At 35.6% G+C, this 26240-nt stretch overlaps 1 protein-coding gene across 1 annotated transcript in view; it reads right to left on the reverse strand.

The window, feature by feature from the left end:
* AUH (AU RNA binding methylglutaconyl-CoA hydratase) overlaps positions 1-26240 on the reverse strand; it is a 116916-nt gene that overhangs the window by 73535 nt on the left and 17141 nt on the right. Inside the window, exons 4-6 of the mRNA XM_072415050.1 lie at positions 17061-17147; positions 3708-3800; positions 431-487 (exon numbers count right to left, since the gene is read on the reverse strand). Coding sequence (XP_072271151.1) covers positions 431-487; positions 3708-3800; positions 17061-17147 — 237 coding nt within the window. The remainder of the gene's footprint in view (positions 1-430; positions 488-3707; positions 3801-17060; positions 17148-26240) is intronic.

The raw sequence follows: 26240 nt of genomic DNA on the forward strand, positions 1-26240 counted from the left end.
AAAAAAAAAAACAACAAGGCTTGCCTTTAATTTTGCTTTAGGCCCTCTTAGTGTCTTATACTTTATTTAGAACTAAAGCTTACAGAACCAAAATATAATATTCTATCTAATTTATATTTTCAGGTCAGTAGTTATTAGCATCCACCACTGTTCTTTTCAGCATGGGAATGATAGAAAGTTACAAGTGACATAAGTCTTCTGGAAAAAGAAAATATGTTGAACATATAACTAACATCTACATATGTTGACTTCTAACAAAGCCTGGTAGATAAAAATGTAACCAGTGCAATTCTTTACAGCTCTACAGTGATTTTTCCAACACTCTGAATTAGTTGGTTAGTTTTGCATGTTGCCACATTTTATGTAATACACTTTAATACACGTAAAAGTATTTTGCCATGACAATTATTTGTAAAATGGGGGGTCCTACCTGCTCCAGGAATTATGGCCAGCTTGGTTTCTACTAGACCCATTTTAGCTGAAGATGCTGAAACAATACACACAAAATGAATAAGCCATAAATCAAATGACAAATGTTGAAAATAACAGCACCCCTCAAAGACAATACTAACACACACAAGTTTATTCTACAATTTAGTATTTTTTTTTAAAAAAACTGGCAGCAAAGTATACCTTCAGTTACCCATGTCTTTAGATCTATTCCCTTTCTAATAAAAGTTGAGATTTTCATATAACATCAGTAAAGTGCATTATTTATATGAACAGCCAAGCTATATACTTGTATTGCTTATAAATTTCTTACAAAGGTCACTTGTCTTTATCAATATGACCCTAATTTATTAAGCTCACCAAGGCCGGAGAGGATACACTTTCATCAGTGAACCTGGGGGATGCAGGAAACCTGGAATGGATTTCTTAAAGGCACTTACTATTTGTTAGAAAATGGTTTCAATCCTGAACCAGATCCATTCCAGTTTTTTTGGATCACCCAGGTTTACTAATAAAAGTGTGACCTTTCCAGTCCTGGAGAGCTTTAATAAATTAGCTCCTATGTTATTGCTGTCATTTCTATGAAGACTTTTTTGCTGTGCTTGTTAATCTTGCCCAGTTCTGTCTCAGAAGATCATAGACCCTTATTGTCAAATAACCATTATTGTCCATTACTTCAGAGGACTAGAGTGTTCCGCAAATGCAGCCCCCCCCCACCCCACCGCTGGTGGAGGTGTGAACAACACTAACCTCTCGTCTACAGGACCCCCTCTGGTGGTAGGATAGGATGCAGCAGGTCACATGGCTTTCATCAGTCACATGACCATCCCTTAAAAGGAAGTGAATGGCAACAGGAAGTTGCCTGAACAAGGAGTTCCTTTGGCTCTGCTTCCAGGTCCCTGTTGTTGGATCCTGTTGTGCCTGATTATTTGTGTAGTTACCTCGGCTTGACCTTGACTACTCCTGATCACTGCCTGCCCTGACCTCTGGCTTGTCTGACTATTCTTTGTCCCTCTTTCTGTTACCATGCCTGTGTGCACAGGGGCCGCAACCTGGCAGCTGCCCACAGCGCAACACTCTCACCTCTAGAGGTTCTGGTGAAGACCGGGCAAGCTGCTTAGATGCTCAGCTGTGTGCACGCCTCTGCCAACTGAGCTGGTGACACAGGGGGTCTACCATCCTGCCTTGCAGAACCATGACAACTTTACTTTCCAGAATACATTGTCTCCTCAATTAGTTTAAAATGTTTAAATAATATTTCAAATAATCATTTGAGCCGTCTATATTAAAGTCAAAAAAGATAATGCAGCTTTAATGCATAGGAAACCGTCATGAAGAAGCAGAGGGTTTTGTTGTTTGCATTGGAGTTAGTTATAATGGACATATAGGTTTAATAGAAGTATATTTTAGAAACACAGAACTGACAAAAATAGGAACAACAGTGCATGGGTTTCAGTTGCTGAATCACAGCATCTCTCACTTCCCTTAACCTGCCACTGACGAGGGAGTTATCAAAAGCTAGCAATAAGACATATTTTTAAAGTAGTGAAAGTGGCATTAACCAAACATACAATGCAGGTAAATCAATGTAATTAAAAACTAATGCATGAGGAAGATTCATCTGCAGTGAATGGTCAATTTACTGCTTCAAAAATCTTCCCCTTTAATTTGTAAGGAATCCCTCAAACCTCAGGTACTCCCATGTCACCTAATTGGATGAGATACCACCAGCTCAGTACATGCAGCCTTGTAAGACACACAATACAGTAAACTTGGCTGTACTAATATAATATTTTTTTTATATATTTTAATCCAAAAAATGAATGCATCATGTTATTTCCAGGCCACATTGACTCCTTTTGTTAGTAATAACCTATGAAAATGAGTCATGTAATACAATACTGGCAAATTATATTTCATAATTGTAAAATATACTCCTGATAGTTTATTTGAAGCACAGGTATTGTGAAGCTGTAATATGAAGTATAAGAGCTTTACCACAGTGAAGACAACTGGTTTCCATCATGAAGCATTCATGAAAGTGAAAGATGACTGTACATTCCCATACTGTCTTGCTAAAGGGTGAACTAAATAGCTCAACAACTACAAACAACTACAGCATTCTCAAGCTGAAAGGTAAAAATGATTACTGTATATACCCAAGTATAAGCCAACTTTTTCAGCACCCAAAATATGCTGAAAAAGTCAACCTCGGCCTATACTCTAGTGAGGTGCATGGGTCCCTCCAGAAAAGCACCCGATCCTGGAAAAATTTTTTTTTTTTTTTTTTTTTTTTTTTAACAGATTTTTGTTTTTGTTTTTTTATTTAAAGTTTGTTATCAATCAATTTTTCCTGTTTTCCAAGATAAAAAAGGTTACCTTGGCTTATACTCGGATCGTCTTATACTTGAGTATATATGGTATTTCACAAATAAGCTTGAGAGGTGGAAAATTTTAATGTCCAAATTTTTATCTTTGCAAGACAAATGTATGGGAGAATAGGCACCTTCTGGCACATGTTTCCAGTAAAAAAAAATAAAGGGATCATATATCTGTTTGGTCCTGTGTTATGAAGATGAGGAAAGAGGAAGGTGTGGTTTGGTCCAAAACAAATGGAAGAAAACAACAAAAAGGGAAAATAAAGCAGCTCCCATATCTAGGGAATAGTAAGTGAAAATATAATACAGTTGTGTTCTTAGGTTTTTTTTTTTTTCCCTTTAGGTCTTCTTTAGTATTACCATTTAGTGCTATGACAATATAAAGTCTGTGATGTTAGTACTTGACTGGACAATAATGAGAATACACTGCCTTACATAATCAGCAGTGCACCAAAAATGAACTGTGTGCTAGAGAATTAGTTTTCATCCGTTCTAGCTCTGGTATAACGCCTACAGAATTTTGGTAGAATAACTTACCAATACCACACAAAGGCTTTATTTGCTTTCTGTATCCCTAGAAGGGAGATTTAAACTATTTGTTTTCATGACTGTTGTCATGAGCACAAAAAGGGAGGGAAATCAAGATTTACTGTTGTTACCAAACAGGAAATCTTTTGATGTGGACACCTAAAATAGTGTCAACTATGCAAAGGAGAGGTCCTCCTTTCTTTGTACATTACTTCTCTTTAACGTCAAGTGAAAGGAAATATCCTCAAGGAGAATAGTTGGGGAAAAAAACATCTGACTAAATATCTGAGTCACTATTTACTATCTGGTCACCTATCCATATAACGCTAAGAAATCATTCTGTAACCTTACCTGCTACTATGATGTCAGTGGCTAAAGCCATCTCTAGGCCTCCCCCTAGAGCTGCTCCATCCAGGGCAACGATGGTTGGCATTGGAAGGTTTGCTAAGAAAAAAACAAAAAAAAGAGTTACATGTTAAATAAAACCTAAAAAACAAGTGCATCAAATAAATATTTACAGATATTCTACATTAACAGAAAACATTCTAAGACATACAAGACATTTGCCAGCTATAAATTCAATGTCAAGTATTTAATGGGGTTGATTTTTTTAAGAGAATCATATGGCAAACAAATTTAGCTTGGTCAATTAGGTGAAGCTTTGCGGACTTTTTTTTACATTTACTTACATGTAAGTTTATATCACATTTACCAAGCTAAGTGAAATTTCCAAGCAATATATTTTTTTTTTTTTTTTTTTTTTAACTTAAATGTCATTGTTTTAGATCTAAAAAAGAAACAGTCCATCTGCCAGAGCATGCCCATTTTATAGACAGATTGTATTCAATCCTTTGTCAACAACCACCCCCACTAAACAGTTTTTACATGAACAATTTTGATGACTGTCACTATATTGGTACCCACCAGTTTGTAGCAGTACAGTGGGTGTTTATATAAAATAAAAAAAAATTCTTTAGGATGGCAAGGGTATGAGACGCAGCAGATCACAGACCTCAGACTATACCATTATTAGTAAAGCTATTATGATGTGGTCCTGTCTATTTTACAGTTCAATCTTTCTTGTTAAGTTCTCATCAAAGACTTTATCTGGGACATGTAAGTTGTTGCTAAAAAGGGATGTTACCAGAAAGATACGGTATTTCAAACAGTCCAATGCTATTCATATAACTAAAATGTAAATAATATATATCATCTATCTATTGCACTTGAAAATAATTCAACGCATTGATCACAACGTATAAGTTTACCACACATCCATCGGCCATGCAATGTTTCTGTCAATTTTGTGTAAAATGCAAGCTAATTTAAGCTCAGAAAAAGTGAGGTGTTCTGGATCATAACAAATACCTAAAGTTCATTTTAACCTTAAAATTAAATCAGCTACATACAATAAAAGAGTCATCAAAACAATATGTTCAATATGTTACAGTTATTTTTCCTCCTAAGGCAGCCACGACATGAGGGGCAATGTCTGCTTTGTGCTGGCAGGAGCAGAGTGTGACCCTTGCCTCTCTTAGGGAAGCAGCAGTCACATTGCAGAGGTCAGATGTGCTACTTACAGGGCAGGACCTTTAAGCTCTGCAATCGGAAAAGCTCATGCTTCCCACTGATTAGAGAGGTAAAGCTCTGTGTTGGACTTTTGCAAAGAACTCACTGCTTCCACAAGGAGATAAAGGTTTCTTATCTGCAGCATGCTGACAGAGGACAATTTCTTTCTATTTTTCACCTTTATACATAATGGTTCCATAAGCAGTGCTTTGACTGACAGAACATCCAAGTAACATTAAGAGAATTGGTTAAGCAATAATATAAAGCAGGGGTCCCCTGCCACGGCCGTCTGACAGGTGGGCCTCGGCTCTGGCCGGTGCGCCCTCCAGCAGAGTTGGGAGAAGAAGCCGCACCTCCAGAGCCGCAGACCGTGTCTGCCATATGTTTGGGTCTATCAAAAAGGAAGTTTGCTGAATCAAATGGGGATCTCTGCATGAGACAGTTGGGGGTAGGGGTTATGGCTTTGTACAAGAAAGTATAATCTCATCTTGAAAATTTATTTCAGTTTTGAGCATCATTTCAAAAAAGGGATGTTGCAGAACTGTAGGCAGCAGAGAAATCAGCAAATAAATAATGAGGATGGACAACTTTTATAGGGAAAAATTAATCAAACTGAATTTATTATCCCTTGAAAATAGATAACCAAGGAAGACATGATTGTGTAAATTAAATAAATAGCCTATATAAAATATTTGGTTTAAAGTTGTTAACTTTATTTAGTGCAAATAAAAAAAAGTGTCACTTTTGCACTTGAACCAGAAGAAGTATAACTCTGTACATGAAAAAGCTTTAGAGAAAGCTGTGAAAATGTGTAATAATCTATCACGGGAGCTAGTTTATGCCATCTTTGTAGAATGCTTCAAAAAAGGCTAGATGTATTTCTAAATACACAACCTAACTAGCTATTAATAGGAAATAATGCTGCAAATTGTTGGTTCGGGGAGGATTTTGTTGCCTTGATTGGGAAGAAATCCCTTGTTAGAGTAAATTGTGGAATGTAATAAAAAGGTTTTTTTTTTTTTTACTTTACTTTTGAATCAGCTGGAGGTTTAGTGTTTTAATTTGTTTAATTTGCATTTTTGCAACCCTACTAACTATGCCTAAAATTAAAGCAGAAACTAGCTATACAAAATACACAATCTTCATTAAATTACAGTGATTGGATTTCTTGTTATAGTTTCATGTTACAAAATATGCCTAGAGAGTCTGCTAGGTGCCAGATATTATAAGCTATGTTGGTTTTGTTACTTCTCTAATGCCTGTTTCTACATGACTTATTTAAGATCCACAATTAAAGCTGGTAAAGCAACTAAATCTATAACAGAAAGATGGAAACTAGCATAAAAACATACTTTATCAATAACTGTACTTCCCCAATAAGAATATTTGCAACAAAACAACATGACTCACTAGGGATACATGGTCCATTGAGTCTGCATCACCCACCACTCCCTTTAAAATGTTGTCTTGTAATTACTTATGAGCAATAAAGTATAAATGTTACCAGCTTTAATGTACTTCCTTCTTTCTAAAGTGTTCTTATAAGCACTTCAATTATCATGTTCTGGTAAAATAAGACAACTTCTGTGGAATTCATTATCGTATAACATTCTTTTATTCATTTTACAAAATGTGTCGCAAGGAGGAAGGGGTTTGTGTGTGTGTGTGGGGGGGGGGGGGGGGGGTAAGGTGAAGATTTGGGAGCAAGAGTTGTTTGTAGACCAGTGATAAAACATGATAGGAGTAATCCTGGTCCTGGTACCTGTTGTTCTACAACTCAAATCTACATTATATCAGTCTCTAAATTGAAACTCTATTTATCACAGAATAGAATAGTGTATTTTTTACTTTTCTACTTCTTATTACATATTGATATTTTTTGTATTTTGAGAAATGTTTGCCATTTGTCGCACCATATCAATACGATATCAATGGTGCTCTTTACCCGTTTGTAAACACTTATATCAGGAAAGGCAATGCAGAACTATTCACAAAACGTAAGCACAGAAGGTGCTACAAAGCTCAATATTTGTTGCAGGATTCAGGAGTAAAGCATTAATATGAGCGGGTGGTCAAAAATGAGTGGGGCAACACAGATTTCTACCAGCCCCCTATACTTTGTTCTAACTTTAAAATGCCCACCCTTTTAGTTTGTACCATTTTACATTTTCTTTGTATTACATCCCAATTGTTGAGTTACCACCCAAAATCAGCTGTATGGTTACTGAAAAGTGCTCGGTAGCCAGCCCAGCTATACGTGGCTGGGAAGAACAATGATGTTAATGATGTGGATTGAAAGGTAAATATAGGTGGTGCTATAGTCCTCTTTCTGAAAAAAACATTAATTTAAATTGTCCAATAAATGTATATTTGCAAATAGCACCAAAAGATGTGGTATTTTACAGTTAAATATGTATAGCTAATACATAAAAAGGCAAGTACTGATCAGCAATGAAATTTCTGAACTAAGTGGGAAGATCATGCAGGAAGACTATTTTTCACCTGTATTTGAAATATACAGTTTCCATTTCACATTGATTGATTTTAAAATATTTTCTAGAGTAACAGTGGTTGTCAAAAAGTTGGTGAAATCAGTGGTGACTTGTATTCTGCCAGTATATCTGCATATTTTTGTATATATTTTTACAAAAGAAAAAAAAAAAGAACTGTGTCTGCTTACCTTACATGTATTATTAATAGTAAAACTGCTAATAATATGTAAGCATATATGTAGATACAGTTTTAAATCCTAAGAAAGAAAGATCACTAAAACAATAATGCCAAGCTTGTATTGCTAATTTTTGCTATAGTTTACATTCCCAGGGGAATAAAAGTATTTTTCACAAAACGAGAAAAGCGATGTTTGTTTTATATATGTACATGCTAATTTTAGAATTTTAGAATACTACTGTTTGTGTAACCATTAATTACAAAGACATTTGCCTTCTTGAAAATAAAGATGCATTGAATAACATGGTCAAAGGTCAGCAGACTGTAGCATGTTAAGAGAATGTGACACATTCCAAGAAAGTCGGCAATGACATTTGTTTAAGACAATAGGAGGCCGACACTATTAATGTCCCATCAGCACACACATTCATGACCTTTGCTAGACACAGATGTACAAGGTCACTTCGCAGCTCTCAAAGCAATGTCAGCAACTGGAAGGCTGATGACTTAATCACTCCAGGCTCCTGACAAGCGCTGATTTAAGTATGCCTTCTTGCCCATAAAAAGACCGCTGTCAGACACATTATTAGATTTATTCTATGCTGTTTATATTTGAATTGCTGCACTTAGAAATATGAAATAAACACTACTTAAAATGTACATTGCAAAGTTTAGGAACTTTAAGACATTTTATTTAAAAATGTTACAGTGAAATTTTCTCGCTGTTTTTTCCATTACATATTAACACAACTTTACAGTTCTTTCAGCACCAGCCCAAAAGAAGTGTGCTTATATTGTAATAATACTTTAGGCCCTGAAAAATTCAGACATATCTCAGTCCAGGTTAGGGTTGTAGTATAGGTGGTCCTAATCTTGTTAGTGGTTTACCAAAAGAATGTATTAGCATGTCAAAGTGCTGGAGACATGTAAATATTCACAACTGTGTTAATTTTATTTATGCTAATTAAAACATAGAAAAAATTTGTTTCAAACGGCCAAGGTTGGCCCCGAATAGTATTTATTGACAGGTCTGTTCAGCAGTATCAATTGTTCATAATGAATTTCAAGTACAAAATTCATTATCCAAATGCCCTCTAACAAGGTTATTTAAAGTGTCCATTACATGAATAAGGAATGTAATAATTGTTTGATTAACAATGTCTGTCTACCAAAAGTCTACCCATGTATAAGATGCAGAAACTCATGTGGTGGGATACAGGCTGAATATCGAATGGCTGGAAGTTGGCTGATATAATTTTACAATAAATGTCTCAGTCCTTGTCTGGTTATTATAAGACTGGTCTTACAATTTACTGCTCAATCCAGACATTTGGTTTAGGTGCCAAAAGACCAATCAGGAAGTATATTAGTCATAGCCTAAGATTAATGAAGAATTATCTTCCATCCTATGCTATGTACACACGTCAGATAATTCTCGTCAAATAATCGCCTTAAGGATAGTATCAGACGAGAATCTGACTTGTGTACAGCACTTGTCCAACACCGTTCATGTATCCGTCCTGGAGGATTCACGAATGACAAACGATTGTAATACAAGTGAAGGGGAGAGAGCGCAGCAGGGTGAAAGATCCTTTCTCACAATAAAAAATCTAGCGTGAATACATAGCCTTATAGCCTCATTACACAAAGAAAAATGAGTTAATTTATCTTTATTTTATGATTTTTTTTTTAAAGTAAGTCCCTAAAATGATTAAACAGTCAGAAGGAAGAGTGCTGGACTTAAATTCCTCATGTGAAAATCATGTTTCTTTAAGAGGAGATGATGAGACTCTAATTGCAATGTAAATAAGCCAGGAAAATTCTGCTGGACAGACGAAAGAGCAGCAAAAACACAAAGCTTTTTTTCTCACATGTACAACTTTTCTGAGGATATGACTTGACTATGCAATATGGCTGCTTCCAAAACTATGGTACAATGAGGAAGTTTTACATAGATTACATTGCTTTAGTACAAAAGACAGCAGGATAACTTTATAGGCAATAAACAGTTGGGAGACATTTTATACTAACTGTAATTCAACCAACAGATAAAAGTAGTGTTTTCTGGTAAATTTTTTTTTTTCACTTAAAGAGGCTGATTAATTAAAGCTTTCTAATACTAGAGACGATAGACTATCGTGGGTAAACCAGGCTGATCCAGCAAACCTGAAAAAGAGTTCTTTAAACTAATTTTCTATTAGTTGGCAAATGCCTTTGAATTCAGGATGAGATTTTTTCCAGGTTTGCTGAATAACACAGGTTTTCCCATGATAGTCTCTGTCATCCAGACGTTGAGAGATTTAATAAATCAGGCCCAAAGTGTTATGTCATCAATACCTCAAACAGCTCCTTTACAGCTCTCCAGAATTAGATACCTCAAAGTATTTTAAACCTGAAGCAAGATGCATTTTAGGGAGTAATAACCCATAAGTCAGTCTTGCATACTACAAATTCCTCTGATCCATATTGTAATAGTTTTTGAAATACTCATTTTAGTTTGTTCAAAGAAAGTAAACAATGAACAGTAATGTAAACACTGAGTGCATTATGTTTAGGCTGCATTGTTGCATTGCAGTAGGTCAAACATTTACTATTGTTCTGCACACTGCACGATCTGCAGCCCTCTAACGCCCGGAGTCTAAGACTAAGTATGCACGTTCAATATTTGTCGTTAGAAAGGATCTTTCATGATCCTTTCCAAGGACAAAGGACTGCACGATGCATGAACGAGTGCTGTACATACAGCACGGTTCTGCTCTATGGAGAGGGGATGGGGAGAATGACAGAGAGGCACCCAGCTGCACTCTCTCCCTTTCACTTGTATTATGATGGTCCATCATTCATTGATCCACCAGGGTGGATCCATGAACGACATCACACGAGCACTGTACACATGCCAGATTCTTGTCCGATACCAGCCCTGATGCGATTATCAGCAGAATCATTTGAGGTGTGTTATATGACAGGTAAGAAGATTCTAAACAAACATTTGCTCTAAGATTTCACTTCAATTACAGACAGAAGACTCTGCATCAACACATTTGAAAGACAAGTTTCAGTGGTTTTTTTTAATAGTTTTAATATTTATAATAAATATATAAATTATACAATTATATTATTTATAATAATTATAATTCTATTATTTTCTATGTTAAATATCCATAAAATCTCTATATACTGGTGATCTTCAAAATGCCGTATTTTTTCCAGTGAATCCTGGCAGCTACTCTCCTACGTATACATGCATCCTGCAGACCAGTTCATTTCTACTAGTTAACAGTTTTCAAGCCATACAGTGGAATAAATGAATGGATCTGCCCATGATCATGCATGTTGTAGTACCAGAAAGGTCCAAAAAGAAGGATGCTGGAAGAGGTACGAATGTAATTAAACGGACACATTCACTAAAATGGAACATGTCTTTAAAAAACAAATCTACAAAATGTAAAAAAATTATAATTAAGGCACACAAACAGAAATGTTGGCTACATCATGATTAACACATTAAGGTACACACTATGATCTTAAATCTATGTTACCGCCCCATCATTCATTGCTGTCTTTTACATAATTTTTTACAAAGACAGTGTAGTATTCATTTTTACAGCCTAAGAAATTAAGTCCAAGGATAAGCAGCCATTAAAATAGTGGAGCCTGGGAATCCCCTGCACAGAACCCAGTCAAGTATGAAAGTTTTAGCAAGAACACAAAGATGTTATCATGTAAAGGAAAAATGCAAATCATATTTCCCTGGCTAATGAGGCAAAGGATGTTTCCACATAGATTAATTTAGTGTATTGATTACAACCACCTTTTTAAAGTGGACAACAAAACACTCAGCTGTTGCTTGTAAGAAAAAAGACATAAATTTAGCAATGTTGTATACATGGTATACTTATTTTTATTTTTTTTTAGCAGAAGAAATTGATTGCCCTTTCTTTGCCATCTGATATGATAATCTGCAATAATAACCACTTCACACTTTGCAACATCAATAGGCATGGCTGTTAACACTGTGTCCTGTTATGTGCTGCAGTGTAAACTTATTTACCAATGAATACTTATTCAAGTGAAGTGTTTTGCTTTCAATACAGATCCTTCCAGGGCTGCAGTTCAATAGACAGCTCACTGCCATTTCATTATGCAGCAGTCTTTTAAAATTAATTTCTAAGCGATTTTATCACTATTTGCATTCAACATCATATATATACTCATTCACTTAACATTGGAAGAGCTTTAGTTTCAGCAGAAATCATTTTATGTTTAATAACTAATTAGTACTAGTCAGTGAATTATTAACACAGTTATTACTGTAGTTTATTCAGTATGGCATTTTTTTCCACTTTAACGACGTGTTTAGATCGTGTTTACATCTTTAATTGTAAAGTGAAAAATTGTCATGTTGAATTATTGATAATTTATTTACAGGGATAACTTTATGTTATCTTGTTGTAATCTTCAAAGTTATGTTTGATGTGATTGTTACTTGTTGTATCTCATTTCATGAAAAGGATTTTGTAAGTGTTCCCACTGCTCACAGTCTGAAAAAGACTAAAATCAGCCAATAGGAAAATAAACTTACAGTGAAAGCTGCTTGGAGAGTCCATTGTACTTGCAGGTATGTACACACAAAATCCTTGATGAAAATAATCGTTAATAGTGGATTCCAGAGACAGGAATGAATGAGCACTGTTGCTTTTCCTAAGCATGGAGGGTGAACAGGAAGCACCTCACTGCATCCTAATACATAGAAAACTGGAACGGCTACCAGTCGTTGATTCGGCAGGACAGACAGACCACTAGACTTTTGTCCCTGACATCATGAACATCTGAACAAAGCTTTAAAACAAAACTATAGTCCCATTAAAAAAGGTTCATTATTGCACGAAGGACAGGTGACATGCTTCTACATCTCAGATTGGACATCAAACTGACAAATTAGTCACAGAGGTTTTGTCAAGTTAATTGATGCATACAGATACTGAATGCAACCATTAATGTTCCTGACAAAAGAATCCCGAATTGCAAATGTGGTAAAGAACTTCCCTCACTTCCTGCATCAAGCAGACATCTCATGGATATAGACTATATCAAAGAAGCCCCATTACTAACCTACCCTAGCATTCACTGCCTAAGCATTTCTCAGTTTTGACTATTTTAATGTAACCTTGTATCTAGACATGTGTACAGATTACACACAAATAATACCCACCTGTTTAACCTGATTTTTCATCTTGTAGTCAATGTGAATATATCTCCCTCAAGCAATTTGCGAATACCATGAAGAAGCAGATATAACCTAAAGTTAAAATGTGTCATTTTTTTCAAGATATATAATGTGATGAATCATCAATTTTTGGGAGAGATTGTTCAAGACCTCCAAACCAGAATCTCTTTTTTGTGAATGTTCTACAGCTTGACTCTCTTTGAGAAATATATGAAAATAAAAACAACATGAAATTTACATGCCTATACAAACTGTGACACATATATTTGTGATATCTATATTGCATTTTAAAAATGGTTTTGTTTTTAATAAAGAGTTTGGTTGACAACCCAGCTTTTTATCTGTCGCCCATTTGGGCAATTTTCCTGTGATAAGAGGTTCAGTTAGATTGATTCCCAAAATATGCTAGGGGTAACTGTGCACCATTTGTTTTTTGCATTATCGGTTTTCTACAATAATGTAGTACACATAAGAAAATGACTAACACAGCTGAGGGAAATCATTTGAATTGGACAAATCAAGAGCCATAGTTTTCACAAACATGGATAACAATAATGAGGCAGCTGAATAGATTCATACTGTGTCTTTAGGCCATAAAACAGACAAGAGCAGCATAATGAAATGATTATAGCGAGTGTACACCATTTTCACAGAACACTCTGAACCTCAGCATATTGCCAAGTAGGATTTAACTTTGTGAGCCCATTACAGTATGAACTGGGTTGCTTAAGATGTTACAGGACATACTGTTATTTATTACCAGTACTCTTATCCTAAAGTAGGCAAGTCAAGTCACATTCTGCCATTTGTTTTTATTACACTTTACATGTTTACAGTAAAGCTTCTGATATACCCAAAATTATCATAAAACATTTTGAGGGGAAATGTATTTAGAACGAAAAGTATGTCTTCAATTTGTTGTTAAGCAACAACCACAATTATGATAAATGCCTTTGATCATTGACAAGGCTATTAAAGAATATCAAAACCCAAAATCCAAAAATGTTATTTGTTGCAATTTACTAGTTCCTAGATGTGATGGCTACATTAGCTTTCATGTCAAGGTGTGTTCTTCATGTGTTCTTTTTGTGTTCTTCTTGTATTTGTAGACGGAGCTGTAATTGTTATCCAGAATGGATCTCAATCATTTTTCTCTATTCTTTCTCTATTCATTTCTTACATTGCGATGGAGGATAAGAAGTTTATAGGAAGGAAGAGAATATTGGTTATGTAAGATCGAAAGGTATATTATATAGCTGCTGAAAATGAAACCGAAAGCATCCACATTTAGGGAAAGTTAAACTGCAACATATTAAGTTTGTACTTTAATGTGTGTCTGTTTATCTTGTCTTCTTTTTTATTTATTTATTCTATTATCATATTATTATATTTTCTATCACACTATTTTACTAGGAGTTGAAGATGTAATACTTTTTTATCAGGTGTTTTAATATTAATCAAATGGTTCTTCAATGATTTTGTGATTTTGTGAAAGGCTGCTACAAAGCATTCTGACATTAGGACAGTATTATTGGTGGTGGGAGGGGGGTTGGAGACGTTTCAAATGGATGAATAAGAAAAGTAAAAACCCTTGTTTTTTCTCAGCTTATAGAGCAGGGGTGTCAAACTCTGGGCCGTGGGCCAAATCTGGCCCACAATGTCCTTTTTTTGGCCCCCAAAGAAATCCTAAATATATATTGCAGCTGGCCCGCCGCTGCATTGAAATATCGCTGCTACTACAATTCCTGGATTCACTCACGTCTACAGACCAGCAGCCTCTCTGCCCTTGTGTGGCCCTGCATTGGACTGTTTTATAGACGCAAGTAACTTGCATGCAAGTGGTAGCCAGGGTTAGAAATAGAGGAATGACAATTTTTTTGGAGCAAAGTATTAACTTTACAATCCATGGGGTTATTTGGGACTGTCATTTGCTCAAAACAAAGATCTGGATTCTCTGACACAAATGGCAAAAAATGGTGCACCCATTTGTAGATATTTGCTCCAAGGCAAGGCCATATTCTCATCAAGGGTAGACCTATTTTTAAGGTTAGAGTTTTAAAAATGTTTTCTGGAATTTTTTAAGATCTCATAAGGACCTATGTAGTGAAAAATCTTGTTTATTTTTTGCTTTTTTTGCAAGCTTTGATATCTGATCATCTGATCACGATAAAGGAAAATTCCATCCTTATTACTGGATTTTTAAAGTAGTGTATATAGCTTTAAGCAATACATTCAAATGCAATTTATATCTTGTCCTTGCAAATGCTGGCATTCCCTTTCCTTCCAAGCTTGTCTAAGTACACTTTACACACAGTTTTCTTTTATGTTTTATCTTGACTAAACATTTTCCATTTCTTTTTAGAAATTGCCAACTTGTCACTAGTTGTCACTGACGTACAGGAGGCAGAGACTTGGGGATGGGTAAGGGGCACAAGGCAAGAAAGCTTGTATGATGTGAACCAGCCCTATTCTTTCATATGTCATTACAGGATCACCAGTATAGAAAAATCCAATGGTTAAATCAAGGGCCTCCATACCTACCATTTCAAATGACAGTGTCTTTAAACTCTGCTGCTTTGCTGCTCCAAGACTGCTGCAGGTATTCACACTTTGAAGTGTATTTATAAACAGTAACTCTGACATTCACAACAGTCTCCAATCGTCCAGGTCCATGTTTTTCAATGGCAGTAATAAATTCTGCACCAGGCAATAAATTCACTGCTTTACTGCACAATGCATGGTGTGGTACCTATTGTTAGCCCCTCTTCCCAAAAAAAAAGGCATACAAACAATCAGTTTGCAATTCTCTGAGAACAAAAGGGCAAGAGAAAAAGTGCAAGATGGTGTGTAAAGCAGCTTCCTCCTCCTTAATGAATAAAAAAAGTGGCACGACTACCAATAGTTACTCAAGATTCTCAAGCACATGCAGCATTATTTCCTAGCCCCACTAGTGGCTTTTCTCACAAAATCTAAATACCAATACCCACCTAAATACCTGTTTTTTTTATTATTTATATTTCTGTGAAATCAGGTCCATAACCCAAAATCACATCAATGTTAAATTTCATATTTGGTAAAACTCTTACATAACCCTCCCAAATTGTTTAAAAACTTCCAATCATCCTTAGAAGTAAAGAGAAAGATACAATCTTTCATTTGAGCCACAGATGACGAAAAGTAAAAAAAAAAAGTTTATTTCCTTTCACCATTGTGGTTTTTATTCTGCTGAGTTATAAATACCTTTAGTATCTTGTCAACATCAAATGAGCAAAGGGAAAACAAGCTGTACAAACATGTGGCAGGAAGCCATACCTAGGAGGGGATTTTACTACCCAGCATGATGAAATTAAATATCCACATTAAAGTTTTTTTGCTGTCTATTGCCTGGTGTAACTGTTTGGATTACAAGTTCTGTTCGTGTATGTCTAGCCCAAATAATGTTCTTGCTTTTGATAGAGTGGGGAAGCGTCAGAACCCCTGTCTGTTTTTACTTTATTTTATGTGGCTCCTCAACAGCATTTTTCCTCATTTCCACCCTGCTATCAACATTTTACCAGGCTGGAAGAAAGCACGACCACCCAATAGCATCTAATTTAAATTTAAGCCAGAGTTTACTTTTGGTTAACTTAAGTTACAGATTTATCATTGTTTTTCTTGTCAGAAAAGGATCACACAGTCACCTCAGAATACTGCTTGTTCATTTCTCTAGATCTCCTTGATACTGGTATCTTTTGATAAATAACTTTATTACTTGTTTTAGCCTTCTGTGGTACTACTTTATATAGTGCCACAGGAAGTTTTGATGCCAAATAAATTATGAGGTTTGTTTGAGGGTTAGATGTACAAAAACACAAAGTAAACCGAAAATTAAACAATGGTGTCCGTCGTGTCATTCTTGTTTCCATAGTAAAATATTTGCAACATCTACAATCTTCCAATCAATAATCATCTTCCAATCAATAATCCTGAACATGTTAACATTCATAATGATAACTTATCAAAGTAGTGTCTGAATGGTTACAAAATCCCATCAAAGCAATCAGTTTGCCGAAATAAGAGTGAAAAGGGATGGTATTAGAATCATTTTCCACGTTCTCAGGCATGTACAAATATTATTAAACGAATATTATACAATTCTCTGTATGACTCTAAACTAGTTTACATAGGAAAATGTGTGCACATTTGTAACTTCTGTGTTCTGAGACAGATTAGACAACAGTAAACTGTTATTAACTTACCAAATTCATTCATGAGGGCTCTAGCTTTTGATACAAATGGTCCCACTTCACTAGGGTGCATCTTTGCTCTTTCTTTTAAATCTGCACCTATACAAAAAACATATCAGAAACACATGTAAAAGAGGAAGATATATAGTTTGCTATTATTGTTTTTTTTTAAATAAATCTAAACAAATATAAAACTTACAAACAGTAAATCTGTACAGCACAGTGGCTAAGTGGTTAACACTCGTCTTTGCACCACTAGGTCCCAAGTTCGAATCTTGGCCAGGGCACTATCTGCATGTTTTCCCCATGTTTACATGGGTTTCCTCCCACATTCCAGTTAGGTTAATTGGCTTCCCCAAATTGACATTAGACTGTAGTAATGACATATGACTATAGTGGGATGTTAGATTGTGACCCCCTTTAAGGTACAGCTAGTGCAATACTACTAGTAATAAAACAGTTGACAATGTAGTAAATAACAGAATTTTAGTGAATATAGCACAAAATATGCAGATATGATAGGTTTTAGGTATACACAACTGCATGAATTAGTGTTTTTAAATTTGTCCAGAACTTTGCTTTAATAACAAAAAACAAAATGTCTAGATCATAACCATGGCCATCAGGCTCAGACTGAGCCTTTTTACTTTTCCTTTTTGAAGTACAAGGAGTAATTTGTAGACAAAATCTTATCTTACGTGAATACATTATGATCACAGAACATTAACGCAGTTTTACATTTTCTCTTTCAGCATGTTCAACCTGAAGGAACATTTCCATAATCGCTGTTGAAAAATGGGAATGTGAAGTTCAGATACAAAGCACAATCCAGCTATGTCTCACTGAGTAAACAAAGAGACCGAAACATACTCATCACTCTGCACATGCTTTCTTTCAAAACATAAACAGTTCTTGCAGCGAAATTCTAGTACGTGCTACGTGCATTGATCCACCGTACTACCATCACAATGCACGTGCACCAAGCTCCCATCTACTTCAGTTAAATTATACAAATGGGTTAGAAGTGAACTTCATATGAACAGTAGAAACACATGATGAATGGTAATATTTACAAAGTGATGAAGACAAGGCAAGGGCAAAAGTAACAGTAAGGGCATAAACACAAGTAGCTGAAAGTGTATCTGAGGCCAGGTTAAGGCCATTCACCCGGCCTTTTTTTCCTAAAATACCTTAAAGCATTAAAGCATAAAAGAGTCCTAAAGCATTTTTTGCAGGGTTTATGCAGATTTGCATCTTATATTTTTAGGGTTTGAAGTCTACTCTAACATCACACACATTCTTCTCAGGACAAATATAGCTTTAAAGGGGAAATAAACCTTCAAAATAAAAAAAAAAAAAAGCTACCGGGCAGGGTCCTTTATTGCAGAAGGAACAGGCGATGCCCCTTCTGCAAAAGAGCTCTATTCCTCTTTTGACACTACACTGCTAACTATTCAGGACAGAAATAATCAGCTTGTATAAATTTGTAATATTCAGTTTATTTGGCAGGGATACCAATTAACATGACAACAACTTTGTTTTCGGGTTTCTTAAAACTACAAAAGGCATTAGGATTGCTTATGTGAACATTCATCATGAGGTAAAAACAAATGATATTCAGATCATCAGATATCCACACTAGTAAGTCAGGATAAATCTGCGGAGGAAACTTTTTTAGGGTACTATATGTAACATGTATACAGGTATACAAGAAAAAGTAGGTGCATTCCAAGGAAATTGCTTTTTTTACCATTTTCTTAGTTTCACAAACACTGGTTGATCATGTACGTCAGTGGTCCCCAACCTGTGGTCCGCAAGAAAATTTTGATGGCCCTCGGCTCTGGCCAGAACCGCAGACCATGTCTCCCATATGAATCACAGGCTCAGAGCGGTGGGCGAGTTGTGCCTCTGGACACACTGCTGTATGTGAACTCCCCCTAATACAGCCTCCTTTGACGGTGTGGCAACAACTGCTGAATTTATAGCAGAGTTGCCACTTATGTAGGCTGTGCCTGTTTACGCTACAGTGGAGTGACACAAAAATTGCAAAGGGCTTGACTAATTGCATTGTCAGTGCAGATACACAATCTGTAGTCCTGAGTATAAAACATTACCTATGTACCTTTATTAGCTATTCTTAATCCATTACTTTGAATACATAAATCATCATGCTGTTCAGTCACTCTCCTTGCTGTAATGCAGGCTGGCACTCCTATATCATCATGTACAATGTGGAACTATAGTAATTTTGTGCAGAGTGGTAAATGCATTGGATTACAAATGTGCAGGTCCCCCTGCTACAAGTTTTAGTAATACTCAATATTAGCAAATCAATCTATACTGAAAGGAAATATTTAATTTACGGTAACATAAGCATTTATAAAATATAGTAATGGTTCAAAGTGTAGCTTTTAACAAAATTGCTAAAAAAAAAAGAAAAAAAAAAAAGGAACAAAATACCCATAATATACTGTATTTGACTAAATATGCTAATATGTGCTAAATATGGATACAATCTCAGCATTGTCATCACAGGGGCTGCTTCACATGTTTAACCATGCAGTTTGACACTCCCAACCTCCTTTTGACATTTAGTTTATGCATCAATAAAAGTACCTCTAAAAGCAATTCCTAACTAGGAGTTTTGTGCACTAGTGATTCATGCTGAAATCCCTTATTGCTCTGCAGATGTTATTGCCAGTCACAGTTACTGCCATTCTGTTTATGGCATGCTGCAGCTCACGTTTTCCTGTGCTGGGACAGGCCCAGTTGCACGACTATAACATAAATAGAGCACACTTTTATTACTTACTGTATAACATGTGATATTTACTACTCATAACCAACCAAACAAACAAAAAAAGAACAGAAATAAAAAAAAGGTGACAACTACTACAACTACTTAGCTTCTTTAGCTAAATTTGCAGCAATACAAATACAAACCTAATAAAAACATATAAAAAATGTGACCATCTTAAAGGACCCAATTCAGTTTACTTTATAGGTGCACAAAAACAAATTCATGACTTGTCACAATGTACTTTAACAGTAATATAAAAAAGTGTAGCTGTCTAGGCTTTTTTTTTCCAACACATGAGCCATGGTTATCATACAGGTTACATGTCATTATTAAACATGTCTGACTATGATCACTTCAATTACATTATAGACTGATGGGACTCGAGATTTGGATGGTAGCTTCTATTGTACTTGCTAAAAATGTTCTCAGGCTAATAATAAAAAAACGCAGCCACCAAATCCTAGGACTGGTAAACCGCACCATCATTCATTTTTATTTATAGGTGCCTAGGCTGAGAGAGGAAATTGGGGATAATGTTAGCAGTCTTCTGTAACAAAGCAGAGTGACAGACAGAGAGGAAGGGTTCTGATCTATGTGACACCTAATTGCATCATGTAAGGAAAAAAGAAAAGGAAAGGCCTCACTGCCAAAAAATACAGTATGCCTACGTTTAAGCTGGTGAGCTTTAATAAAATTGCAATCCCTAATTACTCAACGACCCCATTAACCTGCTGTTCCAGGGCTTGCCAAGTCATATTAAACACCCTACTCAAATAAAGTTGCAAGTAAACGCTCTCCTGACCTCCTTATGTTTCATAAGTCTCTAGTAAGGTGAAGAGCAAAAGATTTGAATCAACAAATAATATGCAGAATATATTGCTCGTATCTTTAACAATGCCAGTACATTTTTATGATATTCTTGTCAACCAGACAATGTTGAAAACTATATTGATCAGTATAAAACCCTTATTAAACAAACTATAAAAGAAAATGTCGTTACATTTAACTTGGTCAGGATTGTAGCAGCAAAACTGACTTCACTATTTTTTAATACATAACACATGGAACACTACTAAAGGTGCATATTTCCATTTCATCTACTGTGTGACTAGGAAATACCATCATCCCCTACACTAATACATGTAGTACATGTTTTTATGTATTGAAGAAACGCCTCATTTGGGATAGGCATTTGAAAACATCCAAATTTTGACTAAAAGTGGACCTGTATTCAGAAAGTGAATGATTGTTGTCTTTTACAGAATAATAATTGAGGATAATTGTTGTTAAAAAATACCCTGATGAATCTATGTTTGGCCTTGAACCTTTCAAGAAATTGTAGTGTGTCTTACATTATGACACTGTGCCTAAACATTTCTGTGTCTGTAGTATGGAATTATCTAAGATGGGTAAGACATCTTACAGAGGTGGAGATCACTTCTTACTACACAGAGATGCTTGTGATTTACTGTGGCAAGCGAAGATTTCAGATTTTAAACCCAACTTTATGCTCAACTTTATGTAACAACACAGTTTTCATGTACTTTTTCATGCACAGCTCAGTGTTGGATGGCAGGATATCTGGCAATCCTGGCTTCCTCTGCAGTTGCTGGGACTAAATGAACTCCCAAGGGCGGGCTTGCAGGCATTATAATCCTGGCCAATCAAAAAAACCTAAGATCACAACTAGGAAGAGAAATGAATGTAAAAAAGATGACAGAGAAAGCTGGGTTTTTTTGGCAAATGTAGAAATATGTATTCAATAACCAAACATTTTTCTTATATATTCCACCCCACAAACATGGGTGAAGAGAATCTATATTCTTGACAATACATTACATATCAAATGTGAAGTCACCTCCCAGTTAAATATCACTGGGAGGTCCAGCCTGAACTCTTTACAGAGACAGCTAGGTAGGTTTCAAACAATTGCACAAAACATCTAAACCCCGACACGTTTCGGCTGGAATATATAAGAAAAATGTATGATTATTAAATACATATTTCTACATTTGTCAAAAAACCCCAGCTTATTCTGACTTCTTTTTTAAATTCATTTCTCATTTCATTGGGGTTGGCAAGTTTAAAACAGAACCTAACAAGAAGGGGATTAGCCCTATATGCTTTATTTCACAACTAGATAGAGATTAAAAAAAAAAAAATCTGCTTTAAGGTTAAATGCAATACAATGGATTGCATAAAGAGAACACCGAGAAAATAAATCTAAGCTTAAACCAGGCAAAAGTATTGAAATTTTTCATTTTGTTGCAAAATATTATGATAACATTAAAAAAAAAATGATAGGTGCTGCACAAAAAGCTAGATCTACACACCACAATATTCAAAATGAACTTAAAATTATGACCAAACAAGTAAGCAAAATACAGAAAAATTTTCAGCATCAACTAAATTCAAGTTGATAGGTCATGGGAATGACGCTTTTCTATGTTCATTCATTTAGGGTACACGCAAGAAAAGTCGGGATTGACAGTTCCCTGGGGTAAGCAGGTAGGTAAGACAGTTTATTGCTTTATTTTACTTTAAGTTTTGAGAAAATTGTCAATTTTTTATGTGCACTGTTACAGTCATTGTGATTGTAGACAGTGGTAAAAATATTCAAGTTGATGATAAGTTCTTCTGATTAGTACAGAATATATAATTTTAATGGCTACTAGCATGTACATGCTTACTTTATAAAATAGAAGTAAAAGTAGATTCAAGTTAGATTCAGTACTAATAAGGCAATGCTACCTTGCTATACTGGAAACCCTACACACTTAAGTTGAAGATCCAGGAAATACTTCCCATAGATGGCAGGCTAAGGCACATTCAAGTGCAATACGTACAAAATCTGCAATTTTATTTATTATGTTTGATAAGATTCTTAAAAAAACAGTATCCTTTCCAGTCATTACAGGCTTCTGATCTCCAGCTCTCATGTGCTATTAACACTGTAAAAAAATCTTGCAAGAAGAATTTAACTAAAGTAAGAAAACACAATGAATCTGAAAATAACATGTGGTCTACATTTTGGATGCTGAAAGTTAATCCAAAAATTGGCAGTTGGCCTTAACCCTTTCAAAGTATTCATATCAGAAGAGAACCTGTAACTCAAGCAATATCAACAAGATTTTCAAAGGCACCTTTTCATACCAACTTAAAGCAGAATAATTACAGAGCTAAGTAGACACTTTGCAATACTGCAATCTACTTTTTCTATTTGTATATCATTTTGGCTCAGATAGGAGATATCTAGCAGAACTTCATGCTACACACACTATTCTAGAAAGAAATCTTAGTGAAGATAAGATGATGGCACATGATTTCCATACTTACATTACACTGTATAAAGATGCTTTTTTTAATTGGATAAACTACTGCTTTTTGCGCTTACCCTTCTTGTTACATCTGATGTGAACATTCCTTTAGTAAGCTAAGAACCATTAAAACAAATCTTTGCAATTAAAATGGAGGGGGGGGGACTACAGCCTGGTAGTTTTTTCCATTATTGTGAACTGAACTTAAGAGGTTAAACTGAACAAAGTAATTGACATATTTGCAAGGATTCATCAAAATAGAAGAATTGTCTTGCTAGAACTCAGCATTTGACTTTCCATGTGGTTACTGGCATTATAAAGTGTCTCCATCCAGCCAAGTGTTTGCCACTATAAGCTTGTACCTTACAGGTTGCTGCAGGTAAAGACTTGACTGATGGTAGGCTGATGCTGTCACTTAGCTGGATACAGTCTGCCTCCAGTGTTTGTCTGCATCAGACTCTATTTAGCCACATTTTTTTCTCCATTAGCCCTTATTTAGGAGACAATCATCTGACATATGTACATAGTGATTGTCATTATTACACTGTGTGAAGCAAAGTCTCACTAAACTAAAGATTGTGTTTACCTTGTTATTTCTGCAGTTGAGGGTAGGCACTGTCAAATAAGACTTATGTAATTGAGGGCTAATTACAAAAGTGTGAGTATACCTATATTTTGTGGCCATGTAAGTTTGTAGGTAAAAGACCTATTACAAAAAAGGATTATGTGAGAAGACTCAAATGCCATTTAATAATTTCTGTTAAAAAAAAAAACACAAATTTTTTGCCACAGTGCACATATTACACACATTTGTTGTGCCCTATCACCTATCCCATGTGCCCACCTTATGCCCCCCTTAACATTATGGACCACAGGCTACTACTACTAGAGGCAGGTAGAGGAATAACTGAGTGTACTATACATCAAGAGGATAGTCTAAATCAGCATTTCTCATTAAGGGTTCTTCAAGAGGTTGCTAGGGGTTACATGAGCAATGAGCAGTTTGTGCCCCTCACTTTAAGTGTCATCAATGGTCTTTTTGGCTATCTGTAAGGATGACATTCCTCCCACTGGCCAGCAATGTAAGCAGTGTTCTTGCCACCGACCACCATGCTAATGTACTATGAGCTGTGGATATAGTAATTAGGGTAGGGGTTCCCCAAAGACCTGAAAGTCATTTTAAAGGGTCTTCCCATGTTAAAAAGATCTAGAAATGCTAGCCTTATAGAAAGTTAGTTCCTTGTATTTCACTATCCTTCTGTACAATAACATCTTTATCGCAGATACTATACAATTTAAACAAAAAAGGATGTAAAATATTTTCAAGCAAGTATGGAAATACTATTAATAACCCTTTTACAGTTTATATTTATGGTTTATTTTATAGTATATTGTGGAGGTTTCCCGTTATTGTGTCATGGTGTATATAAAAAGTGAGTGAGTTTGCACCCACAGGTTAAGCAACCAAACTGGAAAAACCTCAAGATAATATGACATCCAAGGGTTACAAGTTTTTTTTTTTCACCTGTGATGTAACTTGGCAAACAATGGATATGTATAGCTTTAGGTGTCTCAGAAGTCCCTTGCAACTTGATATAATAGTTTTTCAGTCAGAAGTCCTACGTGCAGAAAAGACATACTTCTTTTACATGCTCTAATGTGATTACCAAACAATAGCCGTAAGTTATGCCAGTCTGTGCCTGCTTTATAATGGTAAAAAATCTCAGTGAATCATACTTAATTGCACCTCTCAGAATGAATGGGAGCTAAGAGAAATAAAATATAATTTTCAGAATAAAATCAGAATCAACAGCACGTTACAGTTAAAATAGAATATTTCAAATTAGTAAGGACAATTGCCTGAAGTCGCTTTGCTTTTTCAGCGATGAACTCACAGTACAGGGTGCTGTGTTAGATTAGCAGAAGCTGCTTGTTTGAGAAAAACAGTACAGACAGCTCCTAGTTATGATATACTGTAGATGGAATATAAATTTGAACATTTCTTCAGCTCAAGACTAAGTAGAGATCTATGAACATAAGAAGGAACTGTATTTCATCATACTGTAAAAAGATCTTAAGCAGCTGCTTTGGATGTATTCAACATCCATCTGTAAAGGCCAAAGAACAATGTAAATAGTAATAAAAAAAACAAAATACTATAATGGCTGGGAAAGTAATGGAGAGATTGAAGAAAAAATAATTGAAGCGTTCCCACATGTTGGTGGACATTTGAGAAATATTTTCTTTTTTCAAGTGGTCAGTACAGCAATGTCCCCTTACATGCATACTTATCTATAATTCAAGAATAGAGGCTCAATCAGTCCTAGGACCTTGGCTCTGACATGATGGCCACAAATCTACGCAAGCTTTCTAACATTTCAACAAAATTGACATTTCAATAAAATATTGTGATTTAAATTTAGGTTGCTAGCTCCACATTTGAGAAAACAACATTTGTTAGCATCTACATTATATAAATTTCCATGAGATGGCTACTGTTGATGATCTTACATATCTTATTAAATCCTAAGTACAGTATACTTCTTCTACTGTATTTAGCTGGGAGGCTATTCTTGCCTTTTTTGTGGACCTCTTTTAGACCTGTTGTAAACTGTGGCAGTTTAATGCAAACACAAGCGTGATCCCAAAAGCAGGGGAAGTGGTTCTTTGGCAACATGTAGCTCCTGGTCACCCTTGAGCCAGACACTTCCACAGACTTGGCTGGGGACACGTTTCGTGAATGTGGATGCTTTGTGGTTGTTGCTAGGGGACTGGAGATTGCCCATAATCCTTTGAAGTGCAGTCAATCGCAACTGCACTCAAGAATGACAAAATGTTTGCCAAGCACTGTCATTGACTCTAAAAACTGCTCCCAAGTGCAGCTAACTACACAGTGCATGTCTGAAAGAGGCCATATTCTAAAGTTTTGTACTTTGACGGGGGTTGCCGAATACACTAACAGGTCTCACAGGCAGCGTACCTGCAAGGTCCATCTCACCTTTTAGATTTTCTAAAATAACACCTTGCTCCTGTTTGTTGACATTCAACTTTAATTTGCTCATTAACCACCTGAGC

The sequence above is a fragment of the Pyxicephalus adspersus genome, chromosome 6, assembly GCF_032062135.1.
Source record: "Pyxicephalus adspersus chromosome 6, UCB_Pads_2.0, whole genome shotgun sequence".
Classification (NCBI taxonomy): Eukaryota; Metazoa; Chordata; class Amphibia; order Anura; family Pyxicephalidae; genus Pyxicephalus; species Pyxicephalus adspersus.